The sequence below is a fragment of the Drosophila busckii genome, chromosome 2R (genome assembly GCF_011750605.1).
Source record: "Drosophila busckii strain San Diego stock center, stock number 13000-0081.31 chromosome 2R, ASM1175060v1, whole genome shotgun sequence".
Taxonomy (NCBI): domain Eukaryota; kingdom Metazoa; phylum Arthropoda; class Insecta; order Diptera; family Drosophilidae; genus Drosophila; species Drosophila busckii.
Window position 1 is genome coordinate 21,189,358 of NC_046605.1, and position 19,861 is coordinate 21,209,218.

A 19,861-nucleotide genomic window follows, 5' to 3' on the forward strand; every position below is an offset into this window, starting at 1 on the left:
GGCTTCTATCACTTGGTCTTGCCAACGCATCCGGGGTTCCAGAATGGTAAATTTTCCAGGATGCCGCAATTAGTACTTTTGCATATGGAAGCAGGAAGAGTGCTAATGCCACGATAATTGGAATGTAATGTGGCATCACCAATCTTCAGAATAGGACAGATCATCAGCATGATGATCAGCAGGTTCCAATCTTCGGTTATGCTCTCTGGGAGCCATATTGATATGACTCGGGCTTGTGGATGACAATTTGGAAGGTCATTGGTAGCTAATATCCTTGAGAAATGATCCCTCCATAACCAAGTTTCCTTTATCGTCGTTGCACGAAACTCCTCCCATCTTGAAATCTTGGGTTTAGGCGCTTTACCCTCTGGTAGAAGTTTCGTGCTTCTGCATCTGCATCTACACTCTCAGACTCCCGCATTGTGTACTCTTGCCTCTTGCGTCTAAAAAGGCATTTCTCGTCCCTTCTCTTTCATCTGCGGACTATAACTATACGGCGTGCTACCGTTACCCCAGCTTTCATCGTTCTTCTGTAGGCGGCGTCTTTTGCAACTGTTGCGTCACGACACTCCTGGTTGTAACATGGATTCCTTTTTGTGGTCGTCGGAATCCAAGTGCTTCTTCTGCCGAAGTTTGCAAGGAGTAAGATCCACGTGCCCACATACAGCTGATGCTAGAGACACGAATGAAGAATATATTCTTCACATGTTGTGACTGCAGTTTCCTGACAACCATACCTTATATGCTTTCGCCGAACATCCAATGAAGATACAATTAGCAAATTAGAAGGCTGAAAGCTCTTTACAGCCTTTGATCTTGCACAGGGTTTATTAGCATAAAGAAATGAAACTAATAGATGTGCACAAAACAGCTTGCTCTAAAACCAAAGAACACTACAAAGTTAGATGACATTTGGCTTGAGAAATCCAATAACTTTCAGCAGTCGCATATACAAATACACAGAACATATAGATCAAATTACTAAAATTTCAAATTACGAAACGGAGATTACCCTATTATGCCATACGGAGAGGCCTTCGGACGCCTACTCCGGCCTACTCCGGACGCCGCATTTCCGCATTAAATGTCTGTCCTTTTCTTAGGTCTTCTCTAAAATGCAAATGAATGCTGTTTATATCTATCTTGGCGCATGCAAGATGCTAGTTAAATTGAGTAGAAAATGCATCGATATTTAAGACAGTTATCACTTTCCTTGATAGCTTTGACAGCCGTTCGTAAAATTAATTTTTATTGAGAAAAAATTGAGTTTTCCCGGCTTTTCCGGTGAAAATTCAAAATTTGCTCCTGTGAAGCACCATATTTTTTATAGACTTTTGTTAAGAAACCGCCTACGTCGGCAGCGACGTTTGCATGGCGCGTCAGCACGTGCAACCCCGCTGTCTACATTTAAAATTGAAATGTCAATAATTCCTAAGTTATTTATCCCATCATTCTGAAATTTGCACAATCGGTCGAAAGTATGACAAGACAATTTTTTACTGCCTTATTTCGTTCTTTTTTTGCGGGGGAGGGGGAAGAAATTAAAAAATAAAATAAAAGCGTAGTGTCCCGGATATAGGAGCACCTACATACCAAATTTGGTTGCGCTAGCTCTAATAGTTGCTGAGAAACACGCACTCATACAGACGGACGGACAGACAGACGGTCATGGCTATATCGACTCCTTCTCCCTGTTACATACATTTGCACAACTTCATGATATATTTTTTCCATTTTTTACAAAAATGTCAAAGTGTATAAAAAGGATCAATTATTTTCTTCATTTAAAATGTGATCGTATCAAATTTTTTCTGTGTATTAGCACGAAGTATACATATACTTAGTGGCATATACTTACCAAATGACCCACACTTGGTGATGCACAATCAAGAACAAAATTATACTGACAGTGTTGAACTCAAATGGTCAACACGTCAGGAAATAGTTATAGAAGCCTTGTTTTTATATCAATTTTTTAATTCTAATTAATATTTTATTATTAAAGGCTTCCATCTTTTTGTAACTATAGTAAAACAAATCATGAAGTACGTTATTAAAACAACATTTTGCGTGGAGGATGAAGCTTTTTCTTTTCGCGGAGTTACAAATGTATGTATGTCGTTTTCGAATCGACTTATGTACATATGTACCGAAGTAAGAACGCGGAAATATGTATATTTATTTATCGCTACCCCATTTGAGGTTGGTTTGAAAATTTGTGTCACTCCGTATGTTCCCATTTTTATTTAAACCTAAGACCAAGACACCAATAAATCTATTTGATAGCCAACTATTCACATGCAGAGTCTGATGATCGTAAATTTGCTAAAAATAACACAAAAAAATGGTTGAAAATTTTACGAAGAATAAAATCGAGTTAAATCCATGAAAACAAATATTTCATTGAAAAATAAAGTTAAACTCATCACTTAAACAATGAAATGGATATATGTATTGAGAGACGCGTGCTACAGAAATCATTAATGAAGCTGAAGCATAGCCGCGTAGAATTACCCGAGGAGCCACAGAAAATATATTCCCGCCAATTTTGTCACACAAGTCAGATAATCACCTAGTTTTGTAACTCGCTCGAAATAGCGGGGTTTCGTTTGTAGCGAGAGGTTTATTGATTCGTGATATAGAGTATTTAATACATATATAGAACGCGTTCTATTTACGTGGCTTTTCCCATAGCTCAGCTCGAACCTTTAACATGCTTAAAGGAGTACAACTTTACTATTTGTTAGAGCTTTTTGGCAAAGAAAAATGTAATACAAATGTGTGTCCTGACCATGTGAAGGCACCACAAGCTTTTGCATTTTCGAAAATTCTTGATCTATTCTGAAATGAGATAGTCTGGCAATACTAGTTTCAACAGTGTAACAATAACTGAAATCAATAGTAACTTTGCAGTATCAATTATTTTCGATAGTTTTCAATTACATCGAAGTATATTTTAGTATTTGAATTTATAGGAAACAAGTTCAGAGTAGTAATGTAAATTTTATAATAAACACCGATGTCGATGATCGTCGATGTTTTTGAAAAGAAGCATCGATGCTATGTTGAACATGTATGTATGTGCATTGTTTTTTTTCTTTTGTTTCAAAATTTCCAAAATATATATTAAAAACTTTTGGATTTGCAAGCATATTTTAACTTAACACAAAATCGTTTTTATAACATAACATGTATGCATAACTTAAGGACATTACCTCATTTATTTGCTTAGAAGCTACTTTTATTCTTTGTTTATTTTGTGGACATTTAGCAAATGATCCTTCATTTTGGTGGTGTTACTTAAAGTCTTGAATGTTTTGCGATTTTAGTGCGAAATTAAACCGATGTTTTGTATAACATCAATGCATCGTTCAACATCAATGGATTGAAGAAAAAATAAGCTAGAAAATAAATGTGTGTGCATAGAAATTCCATTCAATTATCAAGTCAATTTGCCATATATTGGCCAAAATGTAAATAAGCTAGATTTCAAGCTATAATATTTTTTTTTGCAATTGTAAATTCTATAAGCTATTTCATTTTAAAAACGCTAAATCTAGCTTATAATAAGCTAATATGGCAACACACACATTCAGTATTTAATGCGTCACAGTATTTCTCGCTGCAGCGCCACCTAGCTCTACCCACATGTAGACATTATTTTAGCCACATTGTATCGATATGAACTGTCGGTACAAAGTCGCAATAATATATCAATAATACATACAATAAAAGAATATAATTATATTATTGTTAATAATATTCCCTATAGTTATTCGGATGTACTAATTAATTGTTTGTAAAACTAATTAATTTCTACCACATCTAGCTATATGTCGAACTGCTTGATGTTCGACCCAATTGGCTCGATAGGCATGGAAAAATATCGATAAGCTCCACATCTGCAAAAAAAAAAAAAAAACCGATCTTAGCTGAACATCATAGTCGTTGATAAGCGAAAATATAATAATAAAATGAGTTTCCGAATCGTTAAAAGTAGGAATAATTTCCAAAATGCAATAAGCGTATTCAGACAATGTAAGTAAATGGCTGTTGAAAAAGAGTATTGAAAAAACAGCATCATTCACACTTAATTCAATCTCAGTAGGCCAAAGTCCAAATCGGTAGCTATGCAAGACTGTCTATAACTCAAATAATTAGATATTTTGACCAACTGAAAAATAATTAAGTTGTTGATGCCTAAAAATTCAATAATTATTTATATAGTGCCATAATTTCTTGGTAAGTGCTAAAGAAACTTGTAGATTCATGTTTGTTCAGATAAGTGGTTAGTTAAGAACCCAATGCTATTGAAATTGCATTTATTTTAGTTATGACAGTCCTGTGTACATAAAAAATGAAAAGCAACTTTAATGCAAATGAGCTTTATTTAAACAGTGGACGGTCGTCACATGTCCACACAAGTGGCATCGCAACCCAAACGTAACAACGGGAAAAATATAGTAATTGTTGATGGTGTGCGAACTCCCTTCTTGCAATCCGGAACGGCTTATGCGAATTTGATGCCACATGAGCTAGCAAGACACTCGCTGCTGTAAATAACTTTAGTCGTACTTAATATTAATAGAAAGGCTAAAATAAACTTTATATTTCCAGCTCGCTTCTGCAAAAGAATTCCATTGACAAGGATCTAATTGACTATATAGTCTATGGCACTGTTATACAGGAAGTTAAGACATCAAACATAGCACGAGAAGCAGCTCTGTCTGCTGGATTCAGCGATAAGACGCCAGCACATACTGTTACAATGGCTTGCATTAGCTCCAATGCGGTAACAACAATTGTTAACTAATAGGAATAATTTGTATAAATTGTAAAAGCATTATATAGGCTATAACTACAGGAATGGGACTTATTGCCACTAATACTTACGATGTCATCGTTGCTGGTGGCGTTGAGTTTATGTCTGATGTACCAATTCGCCATTCACGTAAGATGAGAGCACTTATGCTAAAAGCTAACAAGGCAAAAACTTTGGGTCAACGGCTCGGTCTTTTGTCTACATTTAAACCATCCTTTTTGGCCCCAGAAGTAGGCAAATGGTCTTAATGGTCTGTTACACTTGCTTAAAATATCAAGAATTACAGCTGCCGGCAGTTGCGGAATTTTCATCAGGGGAAACAATGGGACACTCGGCTGACAGGTTGGCCTCGGCGTTTAATGTAACACGCAAGGAACAGGATGACTATGCCTTAAGATCTCATACACTGGCGAAGCAGGCTCAGGATAATGGCTATTTTACCGATATGGTGCCCTTCAAAGGTTTGCAAAACTTATTGTTAGCATAGGCCCATGGCCATTTAAATATTTCTTCTGTAGTTCAAGGCATTGATAAAGTAGTCGACAAGGATAATGGCATACGTGTCTCTACACCTGAAAGCCTATCAAAGTTGCGCCCCGCTTTTGTGAAGCCCTATGGCACAATTACAGCCGCCAATGCTTCATTTCTGGTTCGTATGATTGTTAAAAAATAAAAACATTATTGAAGACTCATCCTCTTTTACATTTTAGTCTGATGGTGCTTCAGCTTGCATTATCATGACGGAGGAAAAGGCAAAGCAGCTGGGTCTTAAGCCCAAAGCATATTTACGAGATTTTCTGTATGTGTCCCAAGATCCAATTAATCAACTGCTTCTGGGTCCCGCTTACGGCATACCCAAACTTTTAAAAAAAGCTGGGCTTACATTGAACGATATTGACTCTTGGGAGATACATGAAGCTTTTGCTGGTCAGATTGTTGCCAACTTGAAAGCCTTGGATTCAGAGTGGTTCTGCAAAACGTATTTGGGCCTGAGAGAAAAGGTTGGCAGTCCAGACCTAAGCAAATGGAACAATTGGGGTGGATCCCTTTCAATTGGCCATCCGTTTGCCGCCACGGGTGTGCGGCTCTGCATGCACACCGCCAATAGATTGGTGCGCGAGGATGGAAAGCTTGGTGTTGTTGCTGCATGTGCCGCGGGCGGACAAGGTGTAGCTATGCTCATAGAACGTTATCCAGGTGCTACAGCAGACTAAAAAATTTAAAAAACTTTTTATAAACTTTTACATAAACTTTATGATAATAAAATTTTTAACTGTCGAATTATTTACAAATTGTAAGACTCTTTGTTATTTGCTATAAATAGTTAAATACATTTCGAGATAAAGTGCTATACATATGTACTACAATCTCTACTCTGTTTCATAAAGCTGTTTCTGCTTTAACTTTGTTTGAAGTACGTCGTTTTCATTGTAGGCAATATGTAATGGAGGTATAAGCGCACAGGCGACCATTCGACTTTCAGCGTTTAGGAAATTAAATGTAGCACATGCCTGAAAAACTAAAAATGTAAATTCAAGCACAATCATTATTGTCTGTGTTACATACCTGCTCTGTACGTAAAACTTCCACATTGATTTTATAGTTTTTCATAAATTCAATAATTCGCTTTGATAAAGACGGCGTGGGATTTTGATCTCCAATACCTATAATAAGGACATCTATTTTTGGCTCCAATGTGGGAAAGAGCGCAAGACTTTTCTCATTTATGTCATCATAGGAGTTGACATTCCAAGATAGTACCGATCTTAAGTATTGCATATAATGATATCTAATTATTTATACAGTACATACTACGCACCTGGGAAAAACTGTTATGGGTCCAATTAAAACCATGTCATTGTTCAATCGAAAACCAAATTGACTATATCCTGTAATCATTAAACCGAGGTTAACCTCCGTATTAAAAATTGTAACTTTTGTTTTGCCATCGCATTCATATGCGGACAGCTTTGCTGCTGAAGTTGATAGTGCTTGTCGCTGACACCACGCTAAGGATCTTAAGAAAACATCACAAGATTTCAAAAATCCACCAGCTTTTAATGTTTGCACAATCATCTTAATAAACATATGTTTTGCGAAAGATTATTGTAAATATTGTCGTCCACAGAGTGTTGCCAGAAATTGTACTTATCGATTAATCGATAAATATGTAAAGCATTTCTTCAATACACTCGATTTAATTATAGAATAATTTACATATTGCTGTCTTGCAGTTAAAACATAACGAAAAAATTACTTGTGTATTAAAATTTAAAGTGAAGGTTAAGCTGAAGAAGAATGCTGTCTTGCCCGTAATATAGATAAAACTAACAAAACAAATAAATCAATCACCAGTTGCACGAAATACATCCATATACATATGCATGCGTGTGGGTGTTTTAACATGTGTACATGTCATATGGTATTTACAAAATATTTCGCTGATTTATCTTTAATATAATAAATATTTAACATGCTTCATTTTGGTAGTAAGTAAACGATTTTCGTAATTTTTGTACACAGTTGCAAATGTTTATCAATAAACTAACCACCATAGGGAATATATATGTATGTATGTATGTTTGTGTGTATGTACATATGTATGTATATACATAGGTTTTATTAATATATCTATGAGTAAACATTTTCCAGCCGTGTGCATACACATACATATATTCAAAAATTATAATTTTGTATGTGATTGCTTACTTAGTTCTAATATACCCTTTTTTATGCATTAGTATGCAAATGGGCTTCTGTAATACCCAATGGTCATTGCCTATAATTAAAAATATTACTTACGAAATAGATTAAAGATCGTCTTTGTATACTTAACTTATAAAAGGTTTTTTATTCTCATTTTAGTAATAAGCTGAACTCGTTTAAAATTTATAGATGTTTACTACCTCAGAGCGAAAATGATTGGTCCCAGTTCACAGATCAGTAAAATATTATTAACATTATTATTTTTGTTAATAATATTTTACATCTTTATGGATGTTGAACTTTACCTGCGGATTCAACATTATGCGATCAATCGAAACTATCACGATAACGCATCGGTCTCAATAAGTCTATCATCCGACCAGATTAGGACCTCGAAAGTACCCACCGTCGAAAAGGAAATATCCTATACCGATCACACGTGGATATCATGCGATATTAATCCACTCTGTGAAATAACGGTCAAGGCACTACTGCTGGATCATACTAATCATTATCTGTTCGCACCGCTTGCCACCATCTTTGACAATGTAGTCGGGATCTCCCGAACAAGTTTTATAACGCCCAACATGATATCGTTTTTCCATGTAGGCGTGGCTTGTGTATCGGGGAAGCTTGTGGCGTCTGATAGCCTAGGATATAGGCGCCTTGGCGTGCTACTCTTTCAGATCCGCACATTTCTAGACGACTTGGATGGCCATGTGGCGCGCGTCAAGAAACATATACGTGGGGAACGTTCGGAAATTGGCACTTCGGGTTACTATGTAGATGGTCTCTGCGATGGACTTGGCTGCATAGCCCTACTACTCGGCATTTTTTTTTTCCTTAAAAATAATCCGCCACGACGAGGTTACTCGATAATTCCTATGAGCGATACCAAATTACCTGACTCAACTACAACAACAATAATTCCCAAAATGAAGGCCACCACCAGAAAAGTGGCAAAAAACGTGATCAGCTTCACCGGTCAACTTCTGTTGAGCTCTACGGCTTGGAATCGCTATATTGCCGTCTATCAAAACATGCTGGAGCGTGACGATGTCCCCATCAGTCAGTACCAATGCCAGAATTATGTATTTAAGACGACATTATTCTTTTTTGTAGCTTGGATGTGGCGCATAGTCAATGTACACGCTTTACTTCACTGCGTGTTACTTAGCATATTTTGCGATAAATTGTGGGACTTCTTGAAAGTGATTCGTTATAGTGGATATATAATTCTGCTAGTTGCCATTTGCTTGACAGAGATGCACATCTTGGAAGCCCAAAACTATATTTTTAATTCAGCAGCATGCAGTAATTTATCACTGTGATTTTACTAATGTTAGAAGAAATACAATAATATTTGTCTAGTTGATATCAACAATGCCTTTTTAAAATTTGTCTTTGTTTTGTGTACATACATTCTTCTGATTAAGTGGAACAAATTTAAGTCTTTATACTGTATATAAACTATATCGTGTTGTATTCTTATATCCGCATATCTATGTGTATTAGAGTTGGTCGATGTCTTTGGGTTAAAAAAATAGACAAAATGGCAAAGTCGTATTATTCTATGGAAAGAATATTTCCCATAGAAACCGTTGTTCTAAAAGGAATCCTGTAACTTACAAACGCGAGCTGATGGAGAAAAATGCAGTATTGATTTGAAATCATCCACCTATACATTCCAATCATCACACATAAAAGTTTAAAGTTGCGCTCCGAACGGAAAGAAAATAAGTTAAAACGAAAACGTTTAATCATGGAATCGTCTCCAATATCAATTGGTTCTAAAAATTCAGACATGGATTTATGGATTCATAATTAAGAAGAATATTTAATCATAAATTAACTTATTTTTCACTGACACATTTCTAAATCGGTGCAGTTCGTAAAACTAAACAATTTTTTAATAAAAAACCTAAAACCTAGACTGCAGAATATTTACATTTGTAAGTCCAATTTTAGACTTTTTTGATGCATTATGGCTAGGATCTCGGCAAGCACACTCATGCGCTCACAATGCAGACAGACGACATAAAAAAAATCCAAAAAATTGCTGTGTATCAAAACTTTGAAAAAATTTACCAAATGAATTGGCATCAAAACTGATTTGAGGAGTAAATAAAAACCTCGTAGAGTAGTGATATAGATATTAAAAATTATTATTAAAAATGTACTAATTTGAAAAAAAAAAACGTTATAAAATGTACCAACGCATTAAAAGTGTACCAGTTTTGGTAAATATAAATAAATAAGTCTACAATATCAAATGCATGAATCACTTGCCCCAAATTCTTAGCTTAATTTGTTAACATACAAAATTCGATAAATAGGCTGTACCTGTTACTACCTCCAATATACTGTTCTAATAGTGACACTGAGTAATTGTATATCAACTATCGAAAACAATTGATAGCTCCCCATCTCTGACAAACATATACATACTCAATATCTTCCAAGGAAAAATGGTGTATTTGACTAATAAAAGTTTTCTAAAAAAGAAATTGTAAATATTCTTCCTATTTATAACGCACTAATTGAGAAGTGGATGACATATTGACCTGAAGTGTGTTGTGTCCGAGAAAACGAGCGTGAAAAGAAGTGACTACGATTTCTGCTTGACTGTGTGTGAATCGTGTGAGAGAGCGAGCGAGCAAGCGTTAAAAAGGAATTGTTACAACATAAAATATTACGTGTGTGAGAAAAGAAAAACACATTTATTGAAGACATTACAACTGTAGTGTTACTACTAACCCCTTATTAATAGTGTAAGATTTTTTGTATAATCCTCTAGGAGAGCCAATTTTATATACATTTTAGTATGTATATGAGTAAACCTTTTCTTTTATATAGACTATATAAATACATATACACTCGTCGGTGTGCGTGATGAATTTGTTTTGTGCCTATGTACATACATATGTACAAATCATATGCCTCAATGTAAATTCCGCAATTCTATGCTACACTTATAATATAATTATTGTCTGCTGAAATTTATATACAAATATTTTACAGTTGGATTGAGACATACATTTGGGGTTATAGTTGTAAGGCTTCAGTTGTAATGTTTAATTTTATTAGAATCTTAAATTATAACTAGCTTCTTTTGAACAGTTCAAGAATTATTAATGAAAAAATTATTTTATTTTACTATTAGGGTGACTTGAATGTTTTCACAGCAGTATACTAATTTTTTATGTGTTTAAATGTACATTTATGTATGGGCGTGAATATGTATGCATTTGCGTATGTGTTTATGTATGTACGTATGTGATTGTGTTAATGCAAATTAATGTTGATATACACATGAATTACTGAATACAAAACATCAGTTTTTTAGGTACAGCATTCTATCAAAATTAAACCTAAAGTACTAGCCATTTTGGGATTATCTTATATTTCATTATTAATGCTTATACTTTGTTGTTTGAAAACTAATGAGAGTGCGTGTATTTTCTTAAATATGAAAACGTGTGGGAAATTGTTTTGAAAGAGTTTATAGTGTGTTATTTCAATTTGATTGAGTGCCGTATGTGTATCAATCTATTTATAAACAAATCTTTATAATAATGCAAACACATGTCTTCCTTTCTTAGCATTTTGATAGCCAATAAAAATGGATTTTGTGCAAGTGTCCGAGGAGGAAGGGGATGAGCCAATTGAGCTGCCCGCTGAAGAGGATGGCACATTGCTTTTATCAACACTTCAAGCCCAATTTCCTGGCTCCTGTGGGCTTAAATATAGAAATATGGACACCAAAGCTGTGCGAGGCGTGCGGTCAAATGAAGGCCGACTCTTTCCGCCCAGCGCTGATTCGGGTTGGGGAGAGTATATCTACTTTTGTGTCTTTCCTAAAGGTATACCAAATTTGAGCAGCTCTGCCGAAGAAATCGACAGTCCTTATCGCCCCATATTGCCTCCCATAGAGAACAAACGCAAGAGCGATGATAACTTGGAGAATTCAACGGCAAAAACAAAACGCATTGAAACCCGTCTTCGTTGCACCGATCTTATTGTATTGGGTCTGGCTTGGAAAACAACAGAGGAAAGCTTGCGAGAATACTTTGAAAGCTATGGTGAAGTGCTTATGGCGCAGATTAAAAAAGACGTCAAGTCGGGGCAGTCGAAAGGTTTCGGATTTGTACGCTTTGGCTCATACGAGGCACAAATGCGCGTGCTTGCCAATCGTCATCTTATCGACGGCAGATGGTGTGAGGTCAAAGTGCCAAACTCAAAGGTAATAAATAATATCAAATATTGTAATTATTCAATAACATTTAATTCTTGTAGGGTATTGGTCATCAGGTGCCTTGTAAAGTATTCGTTGGACGCTGCACTGAAGATATTAATTCTGATGACTTACGCGATTACTTTTCAAAATTTGGCGAGGTCACCGATGTCTTCATACCACGACCTTTTCGGGCATTTAGCTTTGTCACTTTTCTAGATCCTGATGTGGCACAATCTCTATGCGGGGAAGATCATATAATTAAAGGTGAGATAAAATTCTGCATTTTTTTGTAGCTGCTTACAGATTATAAAATTTTCAGGAGTCTCAGTGCACGTATCGAATGCTGCTCCTAAAGCCGAACAAAATCGTCATCAAGGGCCAAGTTACAACTATAACTCTGGGAGTAATTTCGGAATGCATTCGTACCACCCGCAGGGAAACCACATGAACTCTGGCCGAAGCGGACACCACAGAGGTAATAACCAACACATTGCACACGGAGGTGATAACACTGCAATCGGCAATAGTCACAGCAACATGGGCAGTGGTGGCTACGGCATGGGTGGCAATAATTTTATTGGCAATTCGGGGGGGGGCAGCTACGGGAATAGTAGTAATCATAATCACAATCATAATCATGGTCACAATAGTGGAGGGAATATGAATCGCCCTGATGGCATTCCCTATAATAGGCAGTCAAATTTTCATGGCATGAACCAGCCGCATAATGGTAACGTAGGTAATGGTGGCTGGATGAGCAGGGGACATTTGGATATGCCTAACCTCCAGGCATTAGGCATTAATTCTCAAGGATCAAGCTCTTCAAATCAAGGGCAAAACATGAGCAACCCTTTAGGCGTCGGACTTAATTTAAACTCATTGCCGATGAACCCTGCTTTGGTTGCTGCTGCGTTGAATCAGTGGAGCCTTCTTGGCAATCAGCTGCAAAATCAAAACCAGGATCAGCAGGCAAGCCTTCTATACACTATCATTGTTTCAAACAAACAACTCTTTCAGTTACTTCTCAGGGAGGAAATTTTTTATCCTGGATGGCCCAAAACGGCGGAGGCGGACACAATTCATGTAATATCGGTAACTCAGGCGGACGCAAAGGATCCAATAACCCAAACAATTCTGGCGCCGGTGGAATGAATATAAAAGGAGACAATTCCGGCTCTAATGATCAGGTCAGTCATTCAAAATTTTTTTTTTCTTATTAACATTTCACTAAAGCTTATTGTTTTATAGAATGGTGGCAACTCTTGGTCAAATCAAAGCAGTGGTTCCCAAAACTCAGTGGACAAATCCAATTTTCTCTAAGTATTTTATATTTAACTGCATTATTTACCAATTTGTTTGGTACTAAATACTTAGCTATTCCTACCTTAATATGTGTACATATGAACAAATACAAAAATATGTCAACATGAAATAGAAAGTTAACTTATCTATCAACATCAAGTAATATTTCTTTTACAAATGGCATATTAAAAACGTATAAAAAAAAAACAAAAAAGGCAGGACATTTGGGTTGTTTTCGTTGTATTGTCGGTAACAGAGAACGGCAGGGGTGGCACTTTTTTGACACCATGGTGGCATTCATGGGTGTGGGAAAATACGCGCGCAAACAACACAGAGGCATAAGCCTTTACTCATATAAACAAGGCAAGCCTGGGTACTTGCAAAGTGACAAAAAATAAGGGCAAAAGAAAATGTGCGCGCTCACAAAATACGATCGGCAGGAATATAAGAATAAGCGAGAAAAATCTCGCTTGCGCCTTGCTCTGTCTCACAAAAGAGACCGCGCACACTAGGCGAGCACAAAAAACAAGCCCAAAGGAAATGTGCGCGCTCTGAACTTTGTGTTTACCCACGCAAAGGCTTGTAAAGGTTTATGAAAAATTGTCGGGCAGCAATTTCAGCTGCTTGTGCGGGTAGTACTATGCAAGTAACATGGGTGGGTACACTCATGCCGTTCTCTGGTCGGTAACGACGTAGAGTAACGGCACTCCGCATCGATCGAGAAAATGAAGTGTGCTGAATTTAAAATATTCATAAAATATTCTTAGTGGTTTTTTTTTTGATTTGTTAGGGAGAAAAATGAAAATAATTTTCAAAAATAAAATCGATTAGCTTTGGAAATAAAACTATCAAATATCAAGTTTGCTGCCTCTAGCTTTTATAGTCTCTGAATTACATCTGTTGCTGCAGAAACAGGATGCAATCAGCTCAGATTGTGTCGCTGATCAAGAATTTATATACTTTATAGGGACTTCTATTTTTCCTTCCTGTTAAATATATAACTTCATGATGACCTTTTTCATTTTTTTTTTTTTAATATCAAAGTGTAAAGAAGCAACGCAGTGGATGATGCAGCGCCGTCAAATCACGTAAGTCTGTTTGGCGTCCATTTAAACATTTATAAGAAACCCAATTTAAAAAAATATCCAAATTATTGTCTTATTAAATTATTTGAGGAATCCGAATGTGAAGTTAGAATGGTAAAAAAATCTTTACTCTTTTGTTTTAACAACAGTTATTTTGTTTTGTTAAAGATTTTATAGAGGAAAATTTATTTTTTAACTGGCGGTGTTACCACAAGTATTCTCTAGGGACAAGGCCACCAATTGATGACGAATATTTTAATACAAAATTTTAAAAATTTTAAATACACTGTCCAATTTAGAGAATTGTAATACCACAAATATATTTGCCTAACTGTCAAATTTTGATAGTGACATTATCGCTGCTACTTTTAATATTCATTCACGATAGAAAAAATGATTTTTAACAGTTCAATTATCTTTCAACTCTAAAGTTAAGACTGAACTGTCATCCCTGCCACAAAATTAAATTATAACGGAAAATCCAGTCGAAAACGCCGAAAAAATCATAAGCATGAAAATGTGTATCGTTTTATAAATTACGTATTTCGCAAATCAACTGTCATGGATCAAATAATACTAAATAAATTTATACCGCAGCAGTTACTTTATTTTATCGCTGGTCGACGATGTTGTCAACAATTCGCGTGCACGTTTCGGAGCTCCGACCACGATATAATCACTGCAAGCGCACGCAGCTTGGGCCTGCGCGTCCAATATATGAGCTGCAGTGGGCAGGCGAGATGTGTGAAGGTGTTTAAACAATCATGTAAACACTATCTAGAGGAACCGAAAGCATTGGCTTTGTCACATCCGACAATAATGGATATGTTGGCACTTTTGAGTCGCAGTGATACGTTTGCGGACAAGGAAGTGATTCAGTTGAGTGAAGATTTCATGTCTCAAAACTGGCATGTTAAAGTGCCACCTCACAGCATGAAACTACTGCCTTTGTCGCCGCCGACGCCTCACTTTATTACAGAGAAACATCGAAACTTTATTGTGAATATTTCTGCCCATGCCACCACCAATAAGGAAATACTGACGACCATATATTCGCATCGCATTGTTGTCTTTGATGCTGATTTGTCGTGGGACAAGACATTATTTTTGCCGCTTATTATTTTGGAGGACTCTGAGGTTAAAAAGTCAAATTTGAAAATCATCTGTGTGGAAAGGGAGGAAGTAATCGCCATGTATAATAGCGAGCGTTTAGCCGAGTACATAAGTGAGAATGTTGGTGAGACTGTGGGCATCCAATTGCCGCTTAGTAATAATATAAGCTCCATAACACACATTGTCTTTAGTACTGCGAAGCATTTTTTACGCTCTTTAATTAACAAAAATAGCAAAAAGTTCAATTATATCAGCCATATTGTAATCAACGATATACATCTACACGATCCCTACAACGACATTCTTCTATGTGAGTTGAAACAAGCGTTAAGTCTTAATCAAAATCTTCGCGTCGTCTTGCTTTCTCAATCCGGCGACTCACAGCGGCTTTTACAATTCTTTGACGAGGGAGCTGAGCTAAGTATGGACAAACCGTCATTGGCTGGTGTGCGCATATCCTATTTAGAGGACATCCAAAGCTGTATTTTACTGGCGGGTATACACAGGGGACCTGAAATCTACAAGGACAAACCGCAGGTGTTCAGAAACAAAAACCAACGAAACGAGCAAATGGACAAGTGTTTAGAAGTGTACGAAGAACTCGGCACTGATACCGCCATTCGTCCTTTTATATATGCGATCAACTATGAGCTAGTACCAGTCAACTACCAACACTCCATCACAGGAAAAACGGCGATTCTTATCGCTGCCCAGCACAGCAATGCCAATCATTTGCGTCTATTGCTTTTTATGGGCGCGAATCCGTATATTGTGAATGAGCAGCACGATAATGCCGTTACTATTGCTGCCTTTAGGGGCAACAGCGAGTGCATGGACATTCTGAACAATTATAGCCTGCATGGTTATGTGGTGAAGAACGCAAGACCAGAATTCGTCGATTATGATCTTATCATTGACATAATGTATTTCATTTGTACAAAGGTGGATATTTTATCAGGTAAGAAAAGACTGTTTGGAAACTGTTAAAATTGACAACATAAGGTAGTTTCGGATTTAATTTATCATTCGTTAGTTGGTTTAGCTAACATTATCAACATGAATCTGAGAAAAATAATTGAGAAAAAAAATATTCAATATTAAAACAAATGCATATTGTTTTTTTTAATTATTTACATTCGATTGTAAACGTCGATTGCATTTTGTATAAATCGATTACTTACTCATCCATATGTACATATGTTGGAATATTGTTTTTGACTAAATTGAGTACTCGGGGAGCAGCTTATATGTCATAATGAGTTCTTACTTGGAAAATAGCGATGGGAAGTTCATACCAGCTACAAAACGTCCGGATGGCACGTGGCGTAAGGCGCGGCGTGTGAAAGACGGGTATGTGCCACAGGAGGAGGTTCCATTGTATGAAAGCAAGGGCAAACAGTTTGTTGCACAGCAACAGACAGGGGTGCCCCCAGGCATGTGTCCAATGGTGGCAGCGGAGGCAAAAAAAGCCCGCGAGAAATTGGAGAGGACAAAAGTAAAAAAGGATGCAACACCGTCAGCAGCTAAAATAACGCATGTGATCTTATTCCCGAAGGAGTCAAATAATCTACTTAGCAAGGCTCTAGACGATAAGCTAAAGATAATTGATGACGAAATTGATGTGGCCAAACAGTTAAAAAAGCTACGAAAAAAAATTAGAGAAATTGAGCTAATTGAAAGTAAAATAAAAGAGGGCAATGCTCACAAGGTTGACAAAGATCAGTTGGACAAGGTGAAAAAAAAACCGGAGGTCTTAAAGCATCTAAGAGAACTTGAGCAGAGTCAACCCCATCAAACATAATGCTCAGCCATACAATAAGTTTTTTTTTATTTTAATAATTGCATTGTCTATAAAACTCAGCCCTACTATATCTGTTAAATAATTGTATCTGCTTATATCTAAGTCAAGTTTCTTAAGCCTAAAATTATTATATATGTATGTATTTGTTTTTGTAAGTAATTGTGCTGATTTTCATTTATACTGTAGTCGAAGAGCTTAAAATTTAATTAAGTTTATTTTATAAAATAAAATTAAATAAAATCAATGCTCTTTAGCTGAATTCGTCCATGTTGCTAACAATATTTATATTACAGGGAATGTGCTAATAATATTACCCACTTATTATCACATGGTCAAACTGAACTATATGCTGCTCAGTCATTTCTTAACGGGCAATTTGCGTGAGTTTGCCATATACACACTCCATGAGGATATGGATAGTGATTATGTAAGCGCACTGGCGCGTATCCATACTGAGGGCTTGAAGCTGGTACTGTCCACTGATGTCATTGAATCCTTGCCGCTGCCAGTTGCATTTCGTTATGTTATAGATACCGTTTGTCAGAAAAATACCGTCTATGACAGTAAGCGATGTAGCACTGAAGAAAAATACGAGTGGGTGGCCAAGGAGCGATTGCTACGACGCGAGGCGATCTTCAATGCCAAAGGTTTGCTGTTGATGAATGCTCACTTAATTATATTCATTTTTAATTTTATTTGTAGTTGCTGGTGAAGTACATCATTTTCGCTTAATTTCTAAGGAGGCCTACGAAATATTGAATGACTCGAGCAGATCAACTTTGCAAACATTGCCTCTGGACAAGATATGCTTGCTAGTCAAGCTGCTCTCACCAAATACTATTATCAGCGAATATCTAACATTTACCATAGCACCGCCGCCACTTTTAAATGTGCACCATGCTGTGCAGTTTTTAAAGAAAATAGAAGTCTTGGACGATGCTGAGGATGTAACCTGGTTGGGCTGCCGCTTAATAGATATACCAGTGACCTGCCAGCTTGGACGCACGCTTATATTCGGAATTTTACTGCAGTGCTTGGATCCCATATTAATTATTGTAAGCTCACTTATCACAACAGATCCATTGGGCATACCCTACAATGAAGACATTGATTATCTCTGGGATAGATTCACCATTTACATACAGAATCGAATTAAGAATGAACGAGCTCGCTTGGCAGCGGATCAGTTTTCTGATCATTTTATATTTGTTCGGCTGTTTGAAGAGTGGCAAAGTCGGTTAAAGTCTAATGTGCCAGCATTATACCTCACCGATGAATATGACTTTGTACTCAATGGTCTTATGGAGAAATTCAACTTAACGCGGGCACGTATTGTGAGCGCTTTGCGGGGTGCTAATCTTATACACAGTCAGGGGCAGCTGAGCATACAGAATGTTAACATGCATTCGGCTTACTGGCCTTTGGTTAAAGCGGCTTTAACGGGCGGCTTGTATCCCAATATTTGCGCTGTGGATGCACAACGAAATTGCCTCAAGTCTTCTAACTCTATTAATGTCCACATGCATCCAAATACCGTGCTACGTGGTTTCCTAGAGCCTCTAAATACTTCTGCTCAAAAATTTTGCACAACCTGGATTGTGTGTAACAAGCATAAGGATAATATCACATATGCCACACTTATAGTGCCGCTCACGCTGGCCATGTTTGCAGGTTAGCTCTGCACAGATTCAGAAATGTTTTTTTTAATTCTAAATTTTTTTAGGCTCCAGCCATTTGGGCTTTGGTCAGGTCAGCGAGATTCACCGCAATTCAACGCCGTACTGCAACAATTTACAATATTTTATTGACGAATGGATTTGGATGGTGGTGTCCAAGCCCACATTGGAGCTAATTCTGAAAATACGTCATTTGTTTTTTAAGTATTATCAATATCTGCTAAAATACTGCACTGAACCGCATAAATGGCGAAGCGAGTCTCCTCTGATGATGCAGTACCAACTACTGTTAGAGACTTTAAGCAAAGTATTTGAAAATGAGGATGCCAATGTGGGCTTTAACACCTCCCCAAATATCTGCTTTCGTCCGGCTATAAAGCTACCAAGTTTATACTTGTTAGCCATTAATACGCATTTTGTTTGGCATCAGAGAGTGGAGAATAAACATGACATTGCAGCGGGAGATGCAAGTTACGAGATGAGCTCACATTTTGTTGAAAAACAATTCTTTTTGTTGTATACCGAGGATTCACCAAGTGAATTTTATCAAAAAAGCAATGCAGCGTATATTGAAAGTGTCATTGGTAAATTTGCCAGGCCAATTGAATCGCCCAATCGACATATTTATGTAATTTTGTACTCGAAAAATCCGGATATCATGTTAAGCATAAGTCGAGCCAAGACCCAAAAGATTGAGTTTGTTTTAAAGGAATATTTTAGAAATACTGTACCTGTGACTGAAATTTTGTAAGTCTGCCGCACAATTTTTATATTTTATTATATATTAATTGAAATCTTTACAGAGAGGCCTGTAATGCTTTGAATGTCAATGTTCCCAGCTTTGATGGTCGTCTAATGTCTTCGCTTATTGATAAACGTGTTGGAAATATAATCATGGATCTGTTTGCATTTCGACACCATTGGATACACAAATAATAGTTTTTATTTATTAAAAAAGTTATTTTCGAAGTTACAATTGTGTTTGCAGCTCTTCATAGTATACATATGAAAAATTATACATATATATTATATATGTAAACATCAATAATCTATTGCAATTGCTAAATTTTAATTGGGAGTTACTAAATAATATATATATACTAATAATAATATATATAC

The 19,861-nt window shown here is 36.5% G+C and overlaps 6 protein-coding genes across 12 annotated transcripts; 5 read left to right on the forward strand and 1 right to left on the reverse strand.

The window, feature by feature from the left end:
- The first annotated feature begins 3,909 nt into the window (after positions 1-3,909).
- LOC108596565 (trifunctional enzyme subunit beta, mitochondrial) lies at positions 3,910-6,075 on the forward strand. The gene is made up of 7 exons (XM_017982468.2): positions 3,910-4,038; positions 4,399-4,555; positions 4,618-4,792; positions 4,852-5,052; positions 5,109-5,283; positions 5,341-5,471; positions 5,533-6,075. Exons 1-7 carry the CDS (start codon positions 3,975-3,977, stop codon positions 6,034-6,036), a joined length of 1,407 nt encoding a protein of 468 aa, XP_017837957.1. The 5' UTR covers positions 3,910-3,974; the 3' UTR covers positions 6,037-6,075.
- Positions 6,076-6,109: 34 nt separating this feature from the next.
- LOC108596568 (NADH dehydrogenase [ubiquinone] 1 alpha subcomplex assembly factor 3) lies at positions 6,110-6,937 on the reverse strand. The gene is made up of 3 exons (XM_017982474.1): positions 6,642-6,937; positions 6,389-6,587; positions 6,110-6,333 (listed from the first exon to the last, which is right to left on the reverse strand). The coding sequence occupies exons 1-3, from the start codon at positions 6,908-6,910 to the stop codon at positions 6,193-6,195; spliced, it is 609 nt and encodes a 202-aa protein (XP_017837963.1). The 5' UTR covers positions 6,911-6,937; the 3' UTR covers positions 6,110-6,192.
- A 112-nt stretch (positions 6,938-7,049) lies between these two features.
- Positions 7,050-9,425, forward strand: LOC108595114 (ceramide phosphoethanolamine synthase). Of its 3 annotated transcripts, XM_017980276.2 has the most exons (3): positions 7,055-7,244; positions 7,688-8,596; positions 8,651-9,425. In XM_017980276.2, exons 2-3 carry the CDS (start codon positions 7,741-7,743, stop codon positions 8,857-8,859), a joined length of 1,065 nt encoding a protein of 354 aa, XP_017835765.1. In that variant the 5' UTR covers positions 7,055-7,244; positions 7,688-7,740; the 3' UTR covers positions 8,860-9,425. The 3 variants fall into 3 exon arrangements, with proteins under 3 accessions (XP_017835764.1, XP_017835765.1, XP_017835762.1); XM_017980275.2 differs by having other exon boundaries at positions 7,050-7,134; positions 7,688-9,416; XM_017980273.2 differs by having other exon boundaries at positions 7,056-7,244; positions 7,688-9,416.
- Positions 9,426-9,962: 537 nt separating this feature from the next.
- On the forward strand, positions 9,963-13,220 carry LOC108597662 (TAR DNA-binding protein 43). Of its 5 annotated transcripts, XM_033293178.1 has the most exons (7): positions 9,993-10,224; positions 11,131-11,391; positions 11,461-11,771; positions 11,825-12,029; positions 12,085-12,734; positions 12,794-12,952; positions 13,014-13,220. In XM_033293178.1, exons 2-7 carry the CDS (start codon positions 11,151-11,153, stop codon positions 13,083-13,085), a joined length of 1,638 nt encoding a protein of 545 aa, XP_033149069.1. In that variant the 5' UTR covers positions 9,993-10,224; positions 11,131-11,150; the 3' UTR covers positions 13,086-13,220. The 5 variants fall into 5 exon arrangements, with proteins under 5 accessions (XP_017839817.1, XP_033149070.1, XP_017839816.1 ...); XM_017984328.1 differs by having other exon boundaries at positions 9,963-10,037; positions 11,131-11,771; XM_033293179.1 differs by having other exon boundaries at positions 9,990-10,224; positions 11,131-11,771; positions 12,085-12,240; positions 12,783-12,952.
- A 1,412-nt stretch (positions 13,221-14,632) lies between these two features.
- Positions 14,633-19,723, forward strand: LOC108597334 (benign gonial cell neoplasm protein). Its single transcript, XM_017983831.1, has 5 exons — positions 14,633-16,223; positions 17,360-17,713; positions 17,769-18,737; positions 18,790-19,489; positions 19,546-19,723. Exons 1-5 carry the CDS (start codon positions 14,714-14,716, stop codon positions 19,676-19,678), a joined length of 3,666 nt encoding a protein of 1,221 aa, XP_017839320.1. The 5' UTR covers positions 14,633-14,713; the 3' UTR covers positions 19,679-19,723.
- LOC108597335 (partner of Y14 and mago) lies at positions 16,441-17,190 on the forward strand. Its single transcript, XM_017983832.2, has one exon. It carries the CDS (start codon positions 16,521-16,523, stop codon positions 17,064-17,066), a length of 546 nt encoding a protein of 181 aa, XP_017839321.1. The 5' UTR covers positions 16,441-16,520; the 3' UTR covers positions 17,067-17,190.
- Positions 19,724-19,861: the final 138 nt, after the last annotated feature.